General features: G+C 45.9%; 1 protein-coding gene across 1 annotated transcript in view; it reads left to right on the top strand.

Moving 5' to 3' along the window:
• The window catches only part of LRCH3 (leucine rich repeats and calponin homology domain containing 3), a 115,798-nt gene that overhangs the window by 19,595 nt on the left and 76,469 nt on the right, over positions 1-19,734 (top strand). The window contains exon 2 of the mRNA XM_048506984.1: positions 16,920-17,064. Coding sequence (XP_048362941.1) covers positions 16,920-17,064 — 145 coding nt within the window. The remainder of the gene's footprint in view (positions 1-16,919; positions 17,065-19,734) is intronic.

Here is a 19,734-nt window from a genome sequence, read left to right as displayed (position 1 = left end):
CAGTTTTGAGGGTCCATAACTTTGGCCCCCCTGAACCAAACTGCACCAAACTTGGGGGGTATCATTAGGGTAGTCTCCTGATGAGACCCTGAAAGTTTTGAGACTGTGCCTTCTAGAAATGTGCCCCCCACAGCCTGGGTAACCCCCATTGACAGCAATGCAGAAAACTCAATGCAGGAACAAAGATTCTTGGGCAAATTTCTAGGATAGCTCTGCAGGGGTGCATTTTGGATGTATCGGCACCAAAATTTCAGGGTATCATCTGGAGATGATGGCACCCCCCAATTTTGGTGCAGTTTGGTTCAGGGGGGCCAAAGTTATGGACCCTCAAAACTGTAGCCCCCATCTCCTATTAGCTCCCATTGGAAACAATGGGGGATGGGGCACCCCTTTTGGGAGTCCATAATTTTGGACTCCTTAAACCAAACCTCACCAAACTTGGGGAGTAGCATAAGGACAGTCTCCTGATGATATGCTGAAAGTCTGGTGCTGATATGTCTAAAAATGCACCCCCTGCAGGCACCAATGTCCTGGTGCAAAAAATTTTTTGGTCATGGTGGAGTGGCCGCCCATGGTGGGGGGGGGGGCATTCAACTCAGGTTTTGCCCAGGGCTACAGTTTGCCCACGGCTCCCTCGTTATGCCCCTGAGTACAGGTAAAGAAAGTGCAGTCTTTGTACCGAGCCTGGAAACGTACCAAGACAAGCTCTCCAGCAAATGGTGACTCCCCTGTTTGTTTTGTAGCATGTTGCAAAATGCTGTCTTGCTATTGTCGGCTTGTTCTTGAGGCCTGGCTTTGATGAGCAGCGGATGAGTCAGTGAACCTCTTGCTGGGCTGTACCACTTCCTGTTGCGGGCGTGGAGATCAGATGATCAAACACAAAATCCCTGTGCAGGAAAAATCTCAAGGCAAAAGTATCTAGTCCTTCTTCCTAATACTGTTGTTAGTTTCAAAGGATAGCCATTGTGGTCTGTTGTGGAAGAGCTAGACTTGAGTCCCAGGAAGCAGTTGACCGAGGGAGCCTTGAATTCCTGGAGCTGATACCCAGAAAATTTAGTTGGTCGCTAAGGTGCTCCTGGATTGAAATTTAGCTTCAATAGGCTGTTGGTTTTCGTTGTTCTTGTTGTTATTATTCTTGCATGGTAAGAAGTGAATCCCCAAATATTCAGACATAGTACAGATCTGAAACAGGACTTGCTTCCTCATTGTCTGTTTGTGAGGCCAAAGTCGTTGAGAGTAAATCTCTGTTATATGAGAGGCCCATTATCTGGAGATCTTCTTTGGCTCAGGGCTGAAGTATTGCCAGGAACCAGTTATCTTTTATTTCCCTCACTTATCTTTTATTTCCTTCCTATGACTAACAGCTAGCATGGTGCGGTGGCTAAGAATGACAGAGTCTGATCTGGAGAAGCAGGTTTGATTCCCCACTCCCCCACCTGAGCGGCAGACTCTAATCTGGAAAACCAGGTCCTCTGCATGAAGCTTCCTGGGTGACCTTGGGCTAGTCACAGTTCTCTTCAAACTGTCTCAGCCCCACCTACCTTACAAAGTGTCTGATGTGGAGAGAGGAAGGGAAAGGAGTTTGTAAGCTGCTTGAGACTCCTTGAAAAAAGGCAGAGAAAAGCAGGGTATGAAAACCAACTCATCTCAAAGGAATACTAAATAATATCTGTTGTAAACTCCACTTCTCTTAGTGCCGTAACCTGAATCCAAATGGGGATCCTCAGACTCACAATCTGACAAGTTACGTTTTTTGCTTACTTTAGTATTGATTTATATATATATATATATATATATATATAGTTATATAGTATATATATATATATATATATATATATATATATATATATATATATATATATATATATATATATATATATATATATATATATATATATATATATATGTAATACATTTACATCCCACCTTTCCTCTTGGTTCAAGGTAGAAGTGTATTATGGTTCAAGATTTTCGGCAAAGCCTGTTGCTTTTGGGAGAAATCCAAAAATCAAGTTTGCAAAAAGTTCACATACCTCGAAGGAAGCTGGTTGTTCTATACACCTGGGTTTGTCATACTGTGGACTTCACGATGGTTCTCTTATTATCAGCCGTAGACCAAATGCCTCCTTTCCAGGAACGGAGGTAAAAGGCAGACACAGAAAGCCGAGCAAGAAAATAGGCATGGAGGAGAAGGGATCAAGAGTGCCGCTGCCCCCCCAAAACATGCCATGTGAAAAAATAGTGTGAGGACTAATTTCTGTCTCTAGAAGTCAACTGGGCTTCACTGGCTGGCTGAGTAAAGGGTGTGCCTACTTTAAAACCTTTCAGCCGGAGCCTTGGTTACGAAATCAGAGGTCCTGCCCATGATTTCAAAGACTCCATCAGAAGCCTGATAGTTTGGTAGTTCGTTCTGATTTATGCATAACTAAGCGGGAACTTCACGATGCCTTTTTAGAGGTACGCAATAGCACTGGGCATCATTTCCAGGGTCTGCAAGGTTCCATTATACAGGAATAGTCTGTCTACTTTGACCCACATTAATTCTTCCTGGGGTTAAAAGTTTAATTTATTTATAACATGGTTGTTGCTTTAATACTCTTGTCCAAATCGGATCCAGTCTTACTGAGAGTAATAGAAGAAGGAGGAGGAGGAGGAGGAGTTTGGATTTATATCCCCCCTTTCTCTCCTGCAGGAGACTCAAAGGGGCTTACAATCTCCTTGCCCTTCCCCCCTCACAACAAACACCCTGTGTGGTAGGTGGGGCTGAGAGAGCGCCGAGAAGCTGTGACTAGCCCAAGGTCACCCAGCTGGTGTGTGTGGGAGTGCCCAGGCTAATCTGAATTCCCCAGATAAGCCTCCACAGCTCAGGCGGCAGAGCTGGGAATCAAACCCGGTTCCTCCAGATTAGATACACGAGCTCTTAACCTTCTACGCCAATATAGAATATTTCTTGACAATGGATAGGAGGTGAATGGTCCTAGCAAGGAATATTTGTATGCATTTCTAAAGTGTCTGCCATCATTCAGTTTTTCTTTTCTTTTAACTTGTTCTACCTTATGCTGTAACTCAAAAAATGAAACAACAAGAACACCCCCCAGAAGTTCAATATATCTTGTGGATGGTTGGGAAGGTCACCTCTTTGAAGGTCTTGATTTGAAATACAACTTCTAAATAAGGATGATGTTTTTAGAAAGGTCTGGAAGTTCATCTCCTGCAACTAAAGAGCAAGTAGAAGGGAAGGCAATTGGTCTGCATAACTGAGCTCTTGGAAGCCAGGATGCCCTTGGAATTCAGGTGTGGGGTGAAACAGCATGAGAGGGCAGTCCAGGCTGCAGGAGGAGAAAAGAAGCAAGAAAGTCGTGTTCTGTGGGAAGAAATTCTTCTGTTCACAGAAATATTCTGGCGAACCAATGTCTGTAAGGCTGAGGCACTGTCTCTAAGCTGGCCTAAATCAATCAGCAGTTTGTATATAGTTACTAGCAGTACCCGGCCACGCGTTGCTGTGGGTTATTGTGGTGAAATGGAAAAGGAACAGTAGCAGCAAATCAATTGCAGAGGCCAGAAGTACGTGCTCATGGAAACGTGCAGCCTGACACTGTGCGATGTCATTGATGTGTGTGACTGCATTCCTTGGGGGAATGGAAAGGCACCCCTCCCACACATCTGGGCTGGCTGGGCACGATCCTTTACCTGGGAGTAAGTTTGGTTGGTGGCAATGGGTGTCACTTCTGAGTAAACCCTCTAAGGGGCGCGACGCAGCCATTCAAAGTATGTCACGGTTGCTTTACTGAGCTTACTCCTGAGTAACGCGTGCCTGGTTTTCTGAACTGTAACCGCAGTATTCAGGGAATCTAGGCTGGTTGACCCCTCCCTCCTGTCCCTTGCATGCCACCCCTCACTCTCTCCCCTCCCTCACTTCTCTTCCCTTGCATGCCACCCCTCCCCCTCCCTCCCTCCCCTCTCCCTCCGCTAGGTTGGGTGGGTCATATCCAGATGCTGGGCCCCCTCCCTTGCATGCCACCTCTCACTCTCTCCCCTCCCCCACTTCTCTTCCCTTGCATCCCTCCCTCTCCCTCCCTTCCCTCTCCCTCGTGTGCATGAGTGTGTATGTGTTTCACTTCCACTCGAGTTATTACCTATGTACTGTTTTCACTGCTCATATCTGGCCACCTGAGCGAACATTCTAAGCTGCACGAACATTCTAAGGCTGACAGTTACACACAACCAGCTGCATGTCCTTCACCATGGAGCGCCAGGAAAAAGGCGTTTTACCTGGGCCAGGTGTGAGATTTCAGGTATGTGAACATCTAAAAACACTCTCACTTGGCTGACTACAGTGGCTGGGAATTCGCAGAGGAATTGGCCCAGCAGTTCCTGTGCTACATCATCAGGAACAAACTCAGTTTGCTTTTTATATATATAGATATACAAGCATTGTAAAGATGAAAATACATTATCTGTTTGCGAACCATACCTTTCCCCTAAGTGTGTAGTTCTTAAACTTTGATCCAGTGAGCACCCTCGAAGTTTGTTCACTTTGTATAAAATATATACAGCAAATGGTTGCCAGTTGAATAGAAATATGCAACTTGGAAGCTGCAGAAATGGCACTGGCTATTGATCTGTTCTTGAGCCCAATTCAAAGTGTTGGCTTGGACCTCTGAAGTCCTACATGGCTTTGAACCTGGATATCTGAAAGCGCATCTTCTCCAATATATTCCTGCCAGGGAATTAAGATCAGAGGAAAACTACCTTCCTGACTGCACCATCAATCAAAGCTGCACGTTTGGTGGGTACATGAGAGAGGGCCTTTTAGTGGCTGCCCCACGATTATGGAACAACCTCCAAAAGTTGGCACTCGCCCTTGAGCTCCATCAGGCAGGAAGGCGGATAATAAGTGTTTTAATTAAACCAATATTATTATTTTTTAATTATTTATTAAATTTAATAGATTTAATATTTAATCGATTTAATAGATAAATTTAATAGATAATTTAATAGATAAAATTTAATAGATAAAATAGATTTAATAGATAAATAATAAATTTAATATTAAATTTAAATAATACATTATATTATCCTGGTGGTTGCAACAGACTGAAAGTAATGACAGGACAAGTTGGGTGTTTAAGTATGTAAGGGAGGAACTTTTAATATTAGACCTCACCTTGAATACGGAGTCCAGTTCTGGGCACCAGAATTCAAGAAGGTGCCCAGCTAGGGGTGACAAGCTGGAGCAGGCCCAGAGGAAGGCAACAACACTGGTCAAAGGTCTGGAATCCACGCCCTTCGAGGAGAGACTTAGGGAGTTGGGTATGTTTAGTCTAGAGAAGAGAAGGCTAAGGGGTGACATGATAGCCATGTTTCATTTCTTGAAGGATGTTATGTTGAAGAGGGTGCAAGCTTGTTTTCTGCTGCCTCAGAGACTAGGACAAGGAGTAATGGGGTCAAGGTGAAGGAAAAGAGATTCCACCAAAACATTAGGAAGAACTTCCTGATGGTAAGGGCTGTTTGGCTGTGGAATACACTGTCTTGGAGAGTGGTGGAGTCTCCTTTGGAGGTTTTTAAACAGTGGCTGGATGAACATAAGTCGGGAGTGCTTTAATTATGTATTCCTGTGTGGCAGGGGGTTGGACTTGATGGCCCTTAGGGTCTCTTCCAACTCTATGATTCTAGGAAAATACAGGGTCAAAACATTAGCTCTAAACACTAAGGAGACATTGCTCAGGACTTGCAGACAAGTCTGCTTTGGAGCAAAACTTGCATGACTCCTGATGACTGTACATACCTGCAGGAAAGTCTGCCGTACAGTGTGTGGTCTATGGATTTACACTGAAGTTCTCCAAAGCAATATGCTGTTTTTTTACCTTAGGGGAGAGAAGAGAAGGTATGTATGTGGAACACAGAAACTGCAGCTTTTTGGGTGTTTCTGTTTTTCCTGAGTGGGGTGAACAGCATTGCCCTGTGGCACAGCAGCACAGCTTGAATTTGTGCACAGAAGGCATCGCTTGGCCCACACACATTTGCCAGGTGTTTGAGGTCTGAAATGGAAGGGAGGGAAAAAAGGAACCAAATTATTTCCAGAGGCCAGTTTCTTACTTGCCACAGGTGACCAGCGGAGCAGCTGTTGACAATCATGGTGAAGTCTGGAGAGGGGTTCCAATACATGTGGCTGGCTGTTTGCTGAAAGTGTGGTAATGGGAAGTCTGAATCGAGGTCTTGGTACCCTGCCCTGAATACTGAATTGGCAGAGATTTGTCAAGATCCCAGCCAGCAATCTGGTGAGGAGGGCTTGAGCCCAGCCGAATCGGTGGGGTTTCTTTGATACTTCCAAATAGCAGCGCAGAAACAGAACTGATGTCTGTGCTTGGAGGCTACATAGAGCTCCTCACCAGCTGGAAAACTGCAGTGAGAAGGGAAGCTTCAGAAGTTCTGAGTCTTCCAAGTTGGCTGGCTGCAAACCCTGCACAAATTTCCAAACATGAACCCAAAGAAAACGCAACAGATTTACAAACATACTGAATACTAGAGTGAAACAAAACTGGAAATCAAAGTCAGCCAGGTTAGAGTCACAAAACAATATATGGGCATGCTGTATGCAGAAAAACCAGTCCTTTAAAACGATAGCGTCCTGTTGCAACACTAAAGGCAGCAGCAAGACCGCAAACTCACAAGACAAGGGACACTGTATCCTGTTCACGTAGTCATATGTGTAGCAGTGTCCAGCTTGAGAGACAGGAATGAGAGAATGCTTATGTGTAGTTGATCTGAAAAACTTCTGCTTGTGACCCTTCAGATCTGCTGCTCATCTTAGTGGACAATACTGTGCTTGATTGTGATTGGTGTTTGGAATATGCTGTCACAGGAGGTGGTGATGGCCACTAACCTGGATAGCTTTAAAAGGGGCTTGGACAGATTTATGAAGTCGATTTATGGCTACCAGTCTTGATCCTCTTTGATCTGAGATTGCAAATGCCTTAACAGACCAGGTGATCGGGAGCAACAGCCGCAGAAGGCCATTGCTTTTACCTCCTGCACGTGAGCTCCCAAAGGCACCTGGTGGGCCACTGCGAGTAGCAGAGAGCTGGACTAGATGGACTCTGGTCTGATCCAGCTGGCTTGTTCTTATGTTCTTATGATTGACCGATGGTCTGAGTGATATGGCTTCTTGATGGGTGTTCGAAGGACAGTTTGCCGCAGTTAATAGAATCAGGATCAAACGTTCGATCGCTGCTGGAAGTTGGTATCAAAGTCCATTTCCCATTTTTTAATCATTCACAGGTATTGGTTTCCATTCCTGCATTTTAAAAAACGAAAATGCAGTTTTAAAATGGGAGCGAGAAAGTTAAGGCCTTTACTTACGGCTTGAGCATACTGTGTATTCTTCAGGGCAGAAGCAACCTTTTTGACTTGCAGTGCCTAAATTTAAACATCCACTGGGGACATATCTCCGACTTGGTTCTTTGAATGGTCCCTTGAATGGGGTTTTCTGCCTGCTTATCTTGCATTGTTAATTCATGCGCTGTTCAAGTATGCTGGCTTCCTTCCAACTTCTCCTAGCAAGCCTAATTGTCTTATTAGAAATTGAAGTACTCTGTGTGTGTGCGTGTGCGTGTAAACTGTAATGGGCTCTATTTGTTAAGGATGATGTCATTGCCAGAGATAGAACCCTTAAAGGGACGCATGAAAGTAGGACAAGAATCCTTTTCAATGGACACTGTTCTCTTGGAAGACATTACGTCGAGTCTACAGTAGAAAAAGGCAATTTGCTGACCTTGCTGCGTCACCTCGTAGTGCAGCCTTGGACAGTTTGTACAATATTAGGGAGCAAAATTCCAATGTCATCTTGAGTCATTCTATTCATTGGATGATTTTCCACAGCTATGCTTTTGAGGGAATGTGAATTCCCAAACCCTTCCCCAACTTTTGATACTTGTAGGAATTTTCTTTTTTCTGGATTAAAGTTGGGGATACACAACCACACAAAAACACATCATGCATTTGCTTGAATAAGTGTTTTTTTTTAATCTCACAGCCTTTCCATCTCCTGAAGAGGAGATACAGTTCATGGTCATGTGGTTATACTCAGCCTGAGTATAACCATATTACTCAACACAAGTTCACTGTCCCTTGCAAGTTCTGGCAGATATCCAAACCTCTGTGGAGTTCATGGAATGGGATTTCCTACGTTCCTGTTCTTCTGAAGTTCACTGAAATTATTTGACCCCCCCAAGATAGCATAGAGGGTCAAGTGGGGGGGGGGGGTCTGCAGTGGATGTTTGGAATTGGTAGAAATCACCCCTCAAGCTTTAGCAAGTACTGTTCCACTAAAGCCACTTAGGGTGTCAAAATAATCCCAGACCCTCCAGGATGTTTCTCCGATGTGACTCACAGTTCCCATCATCCCCTGCCAGCATCATGCTGGCAGGGGATGATGGGAGCTGTAGTCCATAACATCTGGAGGGCCACGAGTTTGACACCTGTGCACTAAAGGAACTGCTTGGTTATGTTCATTCCAGCCTGTCCTGCAGATGCGTACTTAATTGGCCCACCCATCTTTGTGCATTAATGTACTTAAAAGAATTTTACATTTATTCCTCAACTTCAGCTTGTGTGTTACATCAGAGTGTCCAAACGTAGCCTGCCAAATCTGTCTGTCTGTCTGCTCCCCACCCCCCCTTTGTGTGTGCACTCTTCCTGTTGCACCTTTTCCTGGTCATTTGACTGACCCAGTTGGTCACATGCAGGCACATGGCAAAAATAGCTTTAATAAGATGCAGTTTGCACAGTAATACTTTGGTAGGCTTTTGTGTGTGGTTTGTGAAAATATTTTGATTAGTAACTCAAGAAAACTTGGTGGCAGAGTCTGAGTTGTTGCAACGGCAGGAACAACAAACATGCAGTTGTGGTGAGGGTTTGAGAAAGGTCATTTCTTGGCTCTGGTCTTCCCAGCAGTCTGATTCAGTGACATTTCTTCTAGTTACCCTGCAGTTCCTTTCTGTAAAGTGGCAATTCTTTGTCTCCGTGTCATTTGTTTGTATCAGTTTTATATTAAAACGGACGGAAAATCCCCAAGTAAATGACTCCCCCCCCCCATTTTTGTTTTGTTCACTCATTCACACAAACTTTTTTGTCTTCTGTGGAAATCTCCTGGCCCCTGTTTCTCGGTATAATTACAGAGCATTTAGCAGAAGCAGAGTCTGATTTCAACGCTGATCTACCAAACCTTGGACTTGGTTATACCAAGCCGCCTGAGCCAATGGAGTTATCTGATTCACTCTTCAGCGTAGTACCATCTCAGCTTTTATTTGCTTTGTTCTGCTTATTTTAGCTGCCTTGGCACACTCCTGCTGTGCTTGGAGAAGAACTGTACTTAAGGTGTTGGCCGGGAGCCTGTACTGAAAGGGAAGAGTTGAGGATGATTTGACTGTGGTGAGACAGAAGGCTTTTGCTGGAGTATTGCACAGAACAGGGGCGTGGAGGGTGAATTCTAGAAAGCAGAGAAGTCCTTTATAATTTATGGGTAAGGGCTGTACTGTACGGCAGGGATCTGTCTTTTCAGTATGGAAACTTCAGGTCATGTCTGTGAAAGCATTCCTTGGGAGCACTTCATCTTCTCCCATTTGTTTTATTTTACCTCCTCTAGGGCAGCCCTATAAGTCAGAGGTGTCCGCTTGTGGCCTGGGGGCTGGATGCAGCCCTTTGAGAGGGCTTATCAGGCCCATGAGCTAGCTGAGGCAACATGCCTTTGTATCCAGGGAGCAAGGGTTTTTTGACTCAGCTGGCTTGCAGGTCTGATGAGTCTTCACAAGCTGAGGTAGCTCCCCCCCACCCCCACCCCCGTGCCAATCTGGACTGGGGAGCCTCCTGGAGAAACCACCAGCCAAGACAGACAAGACACATACACAAGTCCCAGCCCAACCAAGTCACATTTATGTTATATCTGGCCCTTGAAACAAATGAGTTTGACACACCTGGTAGAAGTGTTTTCCCTCAATCCCTGCAGGTGCATGAGACCCAATCCATGTAGTCTGTACCTCTCTGTTGTTTCTATTCATGTAGTCAGGGAACCTTTAATATACCTGTGTGGATGAGGCAGTCACCTCTGCTTCCCTTTGTCGCAACCCCTGTTTTACTCTTCTTGGCTGGGCCACTTCCCCTCGTTCAAAGGGCAGAATGAGCCTTCCTGGAAAAGGGAACTCTGGGGCTTTCTACGGTCTCCGTTGTCTGCCCTCAACATTATCCCAGCTTTTGTTCTTATTTTGCAGGAGTAGCCAAGAAATATGGGGCTGTGCCAACATAATTGCTTAGTGCAGCCCACAGGATATCTTGGTTCCTCTCCCTAGCTCTTATTTTCTGGATTGCAAATTCCCCTGTAATTAAAACACTGGTATCCTCTTGTAGTTCTAGTACTGGGCTCCACAGGCCTTTTGTTGGATAACCACGTTCCTTTCCCCACCAGCTCTGTCTTGTGGTGTTCGATACCCCCCCCCCCCATCCAATTAGGGTTAGGACCAATGTTCCCTGTAGGGTGTACGGCTGTATGGCCACTATACTGGTGCCATGCAGATAAGGGGCTGCCCAGCAGGAGGAATTATCCCGGGCGCCTCAGTTCCATGCAGCATTTTTGAAGTTCCATATAGCAACCAGGAATTCTTAGAGGGACTATTGCTTAGGATAATGAGTTTTTAGGGAGGGACTGAACAAAAACCAGCTAGATAAAGCTATTAATTTTCCAAGTTTGATTTCACAGTCATCTGGAAAGGGTTGGTGGACATTCAGGGTTATGGATCCTGACTTTAAGAACATGAGAACATAAGAACTAGCCTGCTGGATCAGACCAGAGTCCATCCAGTCCAGCACTCTGCTACTCGCAGTGGCCCACCAGGTGCCTTTGGGGGCTCACAGGCAGGAGGTGAAAGCAATGGCCTGCTGCTGCTGCTGCTGCTGCTCTCGAGCACCTGGTCTGCTAAGGCATTTGCAATCTGAGATCAAGAAGGATCAAGAGTGGTAGCCATAGATCGACTTCTCCTCCACAAATCTGTCCAAGCCCCTTTTAAAGCTATCCAGGTTAGTGGCCATCACCACCTCCTGTGGCAGCATATTCCAAACACCAATCACACGTTGCGTGAAGAAGTGTTTCCTTTGATTAGTCCTAATTCTTCCCCCCAGCATTTTCAATGAATGTCCCCTGGTTCTAGTATTGTGAGAGAGAAAAATTTCTTTCCACCCCATTCCTTGTGTATCTGCCCCCTTCAGATATTTTGGAATTGTCTATGGGTTCACTCTGTACAAAATTGCAGCCTGTTTATGGTCTGCTATCAAATATGTACTTTTAACTTGCAAGAGAAGTTAGGATTGGACATTCATTGTTAATGAAGACTCACTTTTGATGCTGAATGATAAGATACTGGTGAGACTCGGTATAAAAAAGGATCAGTGAGAAAGAGTCCGCTTTCTGCTGGAGCAGAGAAAATTGGAAGCCTATTAAAAATAGTCTTTTCCTTATAAGGGGCATCGTCCGTGCTCGTCTGCTCTTGTGACAGAAGTCAAAGCAAGCAAGCAGCTTTGCGGAGTTCCTCGTTCTACTTATTTTAACAAGCTGGGGATCTTCACGCTCTGTACAGGGGAATTCTGTTTCCAGAGTTCTTCTGGGAAGGCTGCCCTTTCTAATTGCGGTATTAACGTAGGGTGGCTTGGTTGTTACACGAAAACCACATCACAGTTTTCCGCTACTGTTTTGTTTTGGATAAGCCTTTTGCTGCGTGCGACTTGAGGTTGTGTCTTTAAAATATATATAGTCATGATTAAATCTGCTTAGTCAGGATTTTAGTGTGTATTTCTCCAGGCTCATATTAGAAAATGAGGGTATGAAGCCATAGAAAATCTGTACTGAGATGACTCAAGACAAGTAAAGGCATTACAACATCATGGACTCTTCCTCCTCTTTGATGTACTATTGCAACATTGCCTTTCTTAGGATGACTTGTCTTGTTGTTATTTTGCATCCTTATCCAAATCTGCTAGTAATGCAGTTGAGGTCCTGAATCGCTGCCTGATTCCTGTGGTTAAATGGCTAAGAGTGAACAAATTGAAACAAAATCCTGGAAGGATGGGCTGGCTGATGTGGGTTTTGCAGGCTACAGGGCCATGGTCTGGTAGTTTCTGCTCCTAAAGTTTTGTGGTCTCTGTGGCTGTGGTCTGATAGGTTTGCTTCTAACTTGCTCTCTGAAGGTGCCCAACTGTAGCTGTGGGTGAAACATTAGGAGCAAAAACTACCAGACCAGCCATTCTCAACCAGGGTTCCGTGGTACCCTGGGGTGCCGTGAACATGTCCCAGGGGTACCGCGGCAACACTACCCCCCCTCATTTTTGTGGTGTCTCCCACCAGCGCCAGCAAGGACATGGAGCTGGCCCATGGGGCAGGGCCTGCCACAAGGTCAGCAGCCATCACCACCCCCAGTGCTTCCCTTCACCCTGGGAGGGGAAGGTGGGGTGTGTGGCAAGCAGGGGCAATGGGAGGGAAAGGTGGAGGGTGGCGGCAGGGGTACCGTGAGATATGAAGAGTGAGGTCAAGGGTAGCCTGACCTCGAAAAGGTTGGGAAACACTGTACCAGACCATGGCCTCACAGCCCAGAAAACCCACAACAGCCAATTGATTCCAGCCATGAAAGCCTTTGACAATCCATGGAAGTCATGCTGGTTGGGAAAACAAAGGTCTTGAAGGGCATCGTGCCCCCTCACCTTTGATGGGGTTCCCATGGGTAAGGCGGATTATAAATAATGTAAATTAATAAAATACATAAATTATTTATGGCTTCAGTTCTGAGCATCTTTAGAAGGTATCAAGTCCTGTAGAACTCGTCGTCGTTTATATCAGAATAGCACGTTTCATGGCTGGTACATTCTTGTGGCAGAGTGAGAGATTTTTGCCGATTCTTCCCCTATGCCAGTGATGGCAAACCTTTTCGAGACTGAGTGCCCAAACTGCAACCCAAAACTCACTTATTTATTGCGAAGTGCCAACACGGCAATTTAACCTGAATACTGAGGTTTTAGTTTGGAAAAAAGGTTGGCTCCAAGGTGTGTGTTACTTGGGAGTAAGCTTGGTGGTAGTCAGTGGCTTTGCTTTGAAGCAACCGTGCAACGCTTCAAATGGGTGAATCACAACCCTAGGAGGTTTACTCAGAAGCAAGCCCCATTGCCAGCAACCAAGCTTACTCCCAGTTCTTGCCACGAAAATCAGTGGGGTTTAACAGCGCTTAACATGGTTACCTACACTGCTTCCCCAAAACTAAGTCTGAAGTTTAATGCTAATAATCTCCCTGAAATAATTACACTGTCATCACACTGGGGGCCTGGCAGAGGAAGGGGGAGGGGTGCGGGGGGAGAGGGAAGTAAAACTTTCGCTTTCTGAAACCCAATAACCCCACCACCACAAAATAAAAGTAAAAAGGCAATCAAGGAAGGCAATCCTAAGCAAGAATGTTGTGCGAGGGGTGTGATAACTTCAGGAAAGCTAAATTTGTGGAGCAGCCATCTGATCTGCGGTTTTTCTTTCACATGTCATCACAGCACTTGACTTCCCACAAAAATGGAACAGGAACAGTAAAAGCATGGAGAATATTGTGAAATGGACCTCTCTGTCCCACATTTGCCTCTGTCAGAATGGCCCTAATCTGACAAGGGGGGGTGGGGATGAGATGCTCAGGGTGGTAAGGGATGCTCCTCTCCCTTTCCTGCCAGTTCGTCAGGGCCTGGCTCAATTCTTTACTGGTGTGAAGTGCCTTTTGTCTTTTGTACTTTTGCTTAGATCCTGTGGGAACTGGATTGGCGTTGTGAGTTTAGGGACCTTGCAAGTTCTCTCCTCCCCACCCTGGGCTCCCAGGCACTAAAAGCCCCATCATTCTCTCTCCCAGGGGAGGGGAGGCCCTTAACAAACAATTCACTCCAATTGGGGCGACTGCCTGAAACCCACCACTGCGCCTGCCCTGCTCTTAGCAGACTCACTCCTCCCAATGGAAGCCCCTCACCCGGACTGCTGCTTTTTAATCCTACACCCAAAGTTTTAGTTTGGTCCCAAAAGTTACACGCCAAGAAAAGCGTGCCAGCCTCCAGTCTCTCAAGCTTTGTGGGGGAGGGGGGTACTTGTGGGGCGGTAGATGGTACTTACAGCAAATCAGGTCGACTCAAGAGGACCTCTCTGAAGCTCAGCGCCAACCGGCAGAGCGCCTTGTGCATGGCCAACCTGTGCAGCGTGACTCCTAACGCATCTGCTGGCAGCTGCCTCTGGCTGGGCGAGGGAGGAAGGGGGAGGGGGAGATGATGGCATGAGTGCCAACAGAGATGGCTCTGAGTGCCGCCTTGGGCACCCGTGCCATAGGTTTGCCATCACGGCCCTATGCAGTGGTCCCAAACTTCTCTCCCTTCCGAATGCTGCTCCTGGGGTCAGAGGGCCTCCAAGGATATCTGTGGAGGAAATTGGAAGCCGTCAGCTAAAATCATCCCTACTTCTTGCTTCCATCAGGTTCCATTCTCAGCTTAAATTTTAACAGCAGTAGAGAGACATCCCTTCAAGAGCGCCTAAATTATTGTAGAGAGTGGAGTAGCTCTTTCTTTTTACACATAGCCTAATTGAATTGCCAGAAAGGGATGTTATCAGTACCTTTTAATATGGGCTGCTCTGTAGCCCCAGTCATTGGACCAGGGAGAACTACTAGTGCTTCCATTCAGATCAGTGAAAGCCTTATTAGCTTGGGGTTTCTTGGTGCCCCTGTGGAACAGGCACCTCAAGAAAGCCTCAACTTTGCAGAAGTTTTGGAGACTCCAAAGCAGACCTTTCCGAGTGTGCTTTTGGCAGCTTATGAGTGAAAATAGTACGTCAGGCAGGGGCTTTTCTCTTCTCTTTGTCAAAAATATTGCATTTCTGTGAACTTTCAGCTAGTTATAATGATGTAAATAGATAAAACCTTTCATGTTCATTTTTTCTTTCTTAGCAACTGTGTGATGAGGGCAATTTTCTTTTTGACATTTGAATTATGATGTGGGATAGGAGGGGAAGGAAAGCCTATCAGAGCTGACCGATGACTCTGGCTCAATTCAGACATGGTGGCCTATCAGGGTTTGGCTGTCAGGAATGGTCTGTGAGCCTGCGCATTCTGCCCTCCCTTGTGTGTACCGGTGCCTTCCTCCACAGCCTGGCATTTGTGGTTTGTTGTGACCTCCAGATCAAAATCCCAATTTGGGTTCTGGCTCTCAGCTCACATTTCCATACAGATTTCAAATTGTACTCCTTGGACTTCAGCCGCCGCCTTTCACTTTCATTTCTGAGCACCTCTTTTATTTCTTTTCTACCAAAAATGTTGCACAGTAGGAAGCTTGCTTGTTTTTTTATTGCATTAGGTTATTGCATGTGGTTACGGTTTGCCCAGAGAATTTGCCACAAATGCAACGTATAAAGCAGGCCTAATCCCCACCACCTTTTAAAATATTTATTGCTTTGATAGCTGTCAGCTTCCTTTGTTCCCATGCGTGCTCTTGTAGTTATTGTATTAATCTCCCTGCTTGGAACAGCCTGCTTCCTCGTCCCAAGACAGAAAATTCCCGTCTCTGCTTTCGGTTTACGCAGGAGTCGCAGTGCCTTCACCTTCTTGCCTCCTGTGCTTCAAATAGGGCAGTTTGGACAGGAAATGGGTCGGCTGTAAGAGTGAATGCAGAGATCTGTAAAAAAAGCACGCATCTATGAACTGTAGGGTTCCTTTTTGTAGTTGTTTTAGTGGGTGTTTACAAGCTTTTCTCGTTTTCTTCCGCTCCCCTTACATTCAAATGCAGGATTTATTTGATTTGGGTGAAGAACTAAGGTACCTATGGGAACACCATTTAGATTTATTCCCCACCCTTTACTATAGTCTCAGTGTGGATTACAATTTTAAACATGCTAGACCAGTGATGGCGAACTTTTTCGAGACCGAGTGCCCAAACTGCAACCCAAAACCCACTTATTTGTCGCACAGTGCCAACATGGCAATTTAACCTGAATACTGAGGTTTTAGTATAGAAAAAATGGCTGGCTCCAAGGCGCACATTACTCAGGAGTAAGCTTGGTGGTAGTCGGTGCAATGTTTTGAACGCGTGAATCATGACCCTAGGAGGGTTTACTCAGAAGCAAGCCCCATTGCCAGCAACTGAGCTTACTCCCAGGTAAAGGATCGTGCTTTAGTTCTTCCCGTGAAAACCAGTGGGGTTTAACAGCACTTATCAGGGTTACCTACACTGCTTCCCCAAAACTAGGTCTTAGGTTTAGTGCTAATAATCTCCCTGAAATAATTGCACTATTATCACATGACAAACTCTGCCCGTGTGCCCACAGAGAGGGCTCTGAGTGCCACCTCTGGCACCCGTGCCATAGGTTCGCCACCACTGCGCTAGACTGAGGAAGGCAGCCGCAACAACAGAAAAGGTGGCAGGTAATCTCCCCAAATGGAAGTCGCACGGAAATAATAGGGTGGCAGGTTGGCTTGGGTAGTGACATTTCCCAGAAGGGCGATCTGTGTACACAAAAATATCATGTGAAAATCTCACTGCTAATTAAAGTTAGAGAACTGACCGGAGGTAAATTGCGCACGCATAAATTGCCTCTCACCCTTGCGCTCTGCACCATGAAGGACAGAGCTTTTACCCAGGGTTTTTGTCTTGTTCCTGAGAACCTTGCTTATGAGAGTGGGGTAAAAAGTTTTAAATTTTTGTTGAAATCTTTGGAGTCAAACGACGATTTGTCGTGCTGGCTAAATTGACTTTTGCTGTGTCAGGTTTCTGCTGTTTGCCAGCACTTGGTTTGGAGCCAGGGTGGGTTCTGATTTCATCCGATTCTGGAAGCGGGTTGACCATTGCCATTCTCATTTTGTTTCCTTCTTTTGCAGATTTATCACGGAATAGACTCTCAGAGCTGCCACCCGAAGCGTGTCTCTTTGTGTCCCTTGAAAGCCTTAACTTGTACCAGAATTGTATTCGCTATATTCCAGAAGCCATCCTGAACTTGCAGTCTTTAACGTTTCTGAATATCAGGTAACCATGGCAGCCATTCATTACTTAGTAGTAGCAGCATAATCCCCATCCAAAGGTGCTGTGCTGTATAGAAATGTTGTATGTATAAACAGAAATGGTGCTTCACGTTTTTGTGAATCAGTGCTGTTTCAAGGTTGAATAGATGCACTGGCTGTGTGTCAAAGAGTCTTGCAGCTCTCTGGAGTTTCTGTTCCAACAGCAGTTCCTCCTGTGGACAGCTTTGAAGAAGTGTTGGGGGTGGGGACCTGGGGGGGGGGGGTGAGGAATCACAGAGATCCCATTAATTACCTTCCCATTACGGTTTTATTAGAGCCAGCGCGGTGTAGTGGTTAAGAGTGGTGGACTCTAATCCGGGAGAGTTTGATTCCCTTCTCCGCCACATGAAACCTGCTGGGTGACTTTGGGTCAGTCACTGTTTTCTCAGAACTCTTTGAGCTCACACAGAGGCGGGCTGACCATCTCTTGCATTGTAAACCCTACAGCCGTGGTGGCAAACCTTTGGCACTCCAGATGTCATGGACTACAATTCCCATCAGCCCCTGCCAGCATGCCCTATAGGGTTCCCATAAGTCAGCTGTGGCTTGATGGCGTGCACACAATTGCTTTGTATTCCTGGTCTCATCAGATCTCAGAAGCTAAGCAGGCCAACCATTGGTTGCATTTGGAAGGGAGATCCCCAGGGAATACCAGGGTTGCTGCATGGAGGCAGACAATGTCCAGTCACTTCTGAATGTCTTTTGCCTTGAAAACCCCACAGGGCCTCAATAAGTTTACTATGGCCCTTTCCGCACGGCAGCGGGGCACTTCTCCACCGGCATAATTTATGCCGGTGGAGGTGTGGGGACTGCTCACATGAGCAGTCCCGGCTCCCGCTCTAGCTAGAGAGGTGGCTCCCCATGGAGCCGCCTCTCGGTTGCCCTCCTCCACTCACCTGCTTCTCCAGTGTCGCTCTGGAGGGCTGCAGGGCCCCGCCCATGCTGCCCTCCGACCCCTGGAGGTCGGAGGACAGCGTGGGCGGGTCCCTGCAGTCCTCCAGAACGATGCTGGAGTGGCAAGTGAGTGGGACAATGGGGAAAGGGGCGGCTTCCCTGCGGGGTGGTTTGCACCGCGCCGACGGGAAGACGCCCCTTTTCAACAACCTCGCTCGTGGAGCGTGGTTGGAAAATGGCATCTTCGTGCTGCTGGGAGGGAGCGAGGACGGCAGCAGCGCCTCCTATGCAAACAGCTCCCTAGGGACGGCGTTTTTGGCCCGTGCGGAAAGGGGCTATGACTTGATGGCAAAAAAGATCTTTATATTAAAAGTTTTGTAGCTTGATGTGAACAGCTATATACTCCAGTGAGAACCTCAGTCTCTAACTTGACATTCATGTTCTGTAATTAATGAAAATGCAACGAACTCTTATGGCCGGCAAGAATTGCTCCAAGGGGCTGCATAGCTCAGCTAATGACAACAGTATAAAAATAAGCACTGAGGTTTGCTTTGGCATTATCCTTTGGCCCATTCAGTTTGGTCTAGCTTCCTTTGTGTTTTTTTTTACAGTCAGAGTTTTTTTAAAAAAAGGAAATGAGTCAGAGGATAACTTCCTATTGTTCGTTTAAAAATATTTATTATGTGTAGCCAGCTGACATTAGACAATATCTGCTCTTTAAGGATATAATTTTGCTCTGGAAATTTTAGATTCCATCCTTGCATGCATATATATATATATGTGTGTGTGTATATGTGTGGATAAATATGTTTTGGTCCAGTTGAGACTGTAGCTGTTCCCTTTCAGTGGAGGAGGCAATCCTACAGTGGGTTATTCTTTCCAGTCATTGTCGAAACCTCCGAAGCCACAAGCAGACATTTGCTTCCTTTGTTTGAATTTGCTAAATTATGAGAAGCTAAACTTGGTTGCAAAAAGATGCTCTTTTGAAGAGCTAGCCTTTTTGCTTCAATTAATTGCCTATCGATTCAAGGCATTGGACTACAACACGGAATGGATTTGTAATAGATTAAAATGTTTAATATTGTACAGCTGTTGAAAGGACTTGGAACAGATCTGTGTATTGTAACTGGAGAATTTCATTAAGGAGAACATTCTTTCAAAGGCTTGTATACAACTATTGGAAAAAACTGATTATAAGAAATCTGGTGAGAGGCAATAACCGTAGCTTCTGCTCACCCTGTTTCAAGGCAACAGGCTTCTTCTGATACTGTAATACTTCAAGCCTGGCGGTTTTTGTTCTTTAGAACTAGAGTTTTTTCATGTCCCTTGATTAACACAAGAGGGTGGGAAAACATCCAGCCACACTGTGTGCATGTCCGTTCACACTCAGGCACGTTTCTGCCATGTTCACACATCTGATAAGACATAGGGAGGAGAGTGATGTGAGACAGGTGTAATCACCCACAGCTATCGTCTCTCTCTGTGTGTGTGTGTGTGTGTGTGTGTGTGTGTGTGTGTGTGAGAGAGAGAGAGAGAGAGAGAGAGAGAGAGAGAGATCACCAGGAGAGCATCTCAGAAAGTTGCAAGGAATGGCCTGTCCCCCAGCCTGTCCATGCCAGCATGTATACGAATTGCCTGTCACAAAGACTAAATAGTGTCACAGAGAATCCCATCCAGCCGCTTGCTTGTGGCCACCTGTTTACTTCACTAGCTGTACACTGTGACTCAGTGATGCGGCAAA

The sequence above is a fragment of the Sphaerodactylus townsendi genome, linkage group LG08 (genome assembly GCF_021028975.2).
Source record: "Sphaerodactylus townsendi isolate TG3544 linkage group LG08, MPM_Stown_v2.3, whole genome shotgun sequence".
NCBI lineage: Eukaryota > Metazoa > Chordata > Lepidosauria > Squamata > Sphaerodactylidae > Sphaerodactylus > Sphaerodactylus townsendi.
This window is presented reverse-complemented; position numbering and strand designations above follow the sequence as displayed.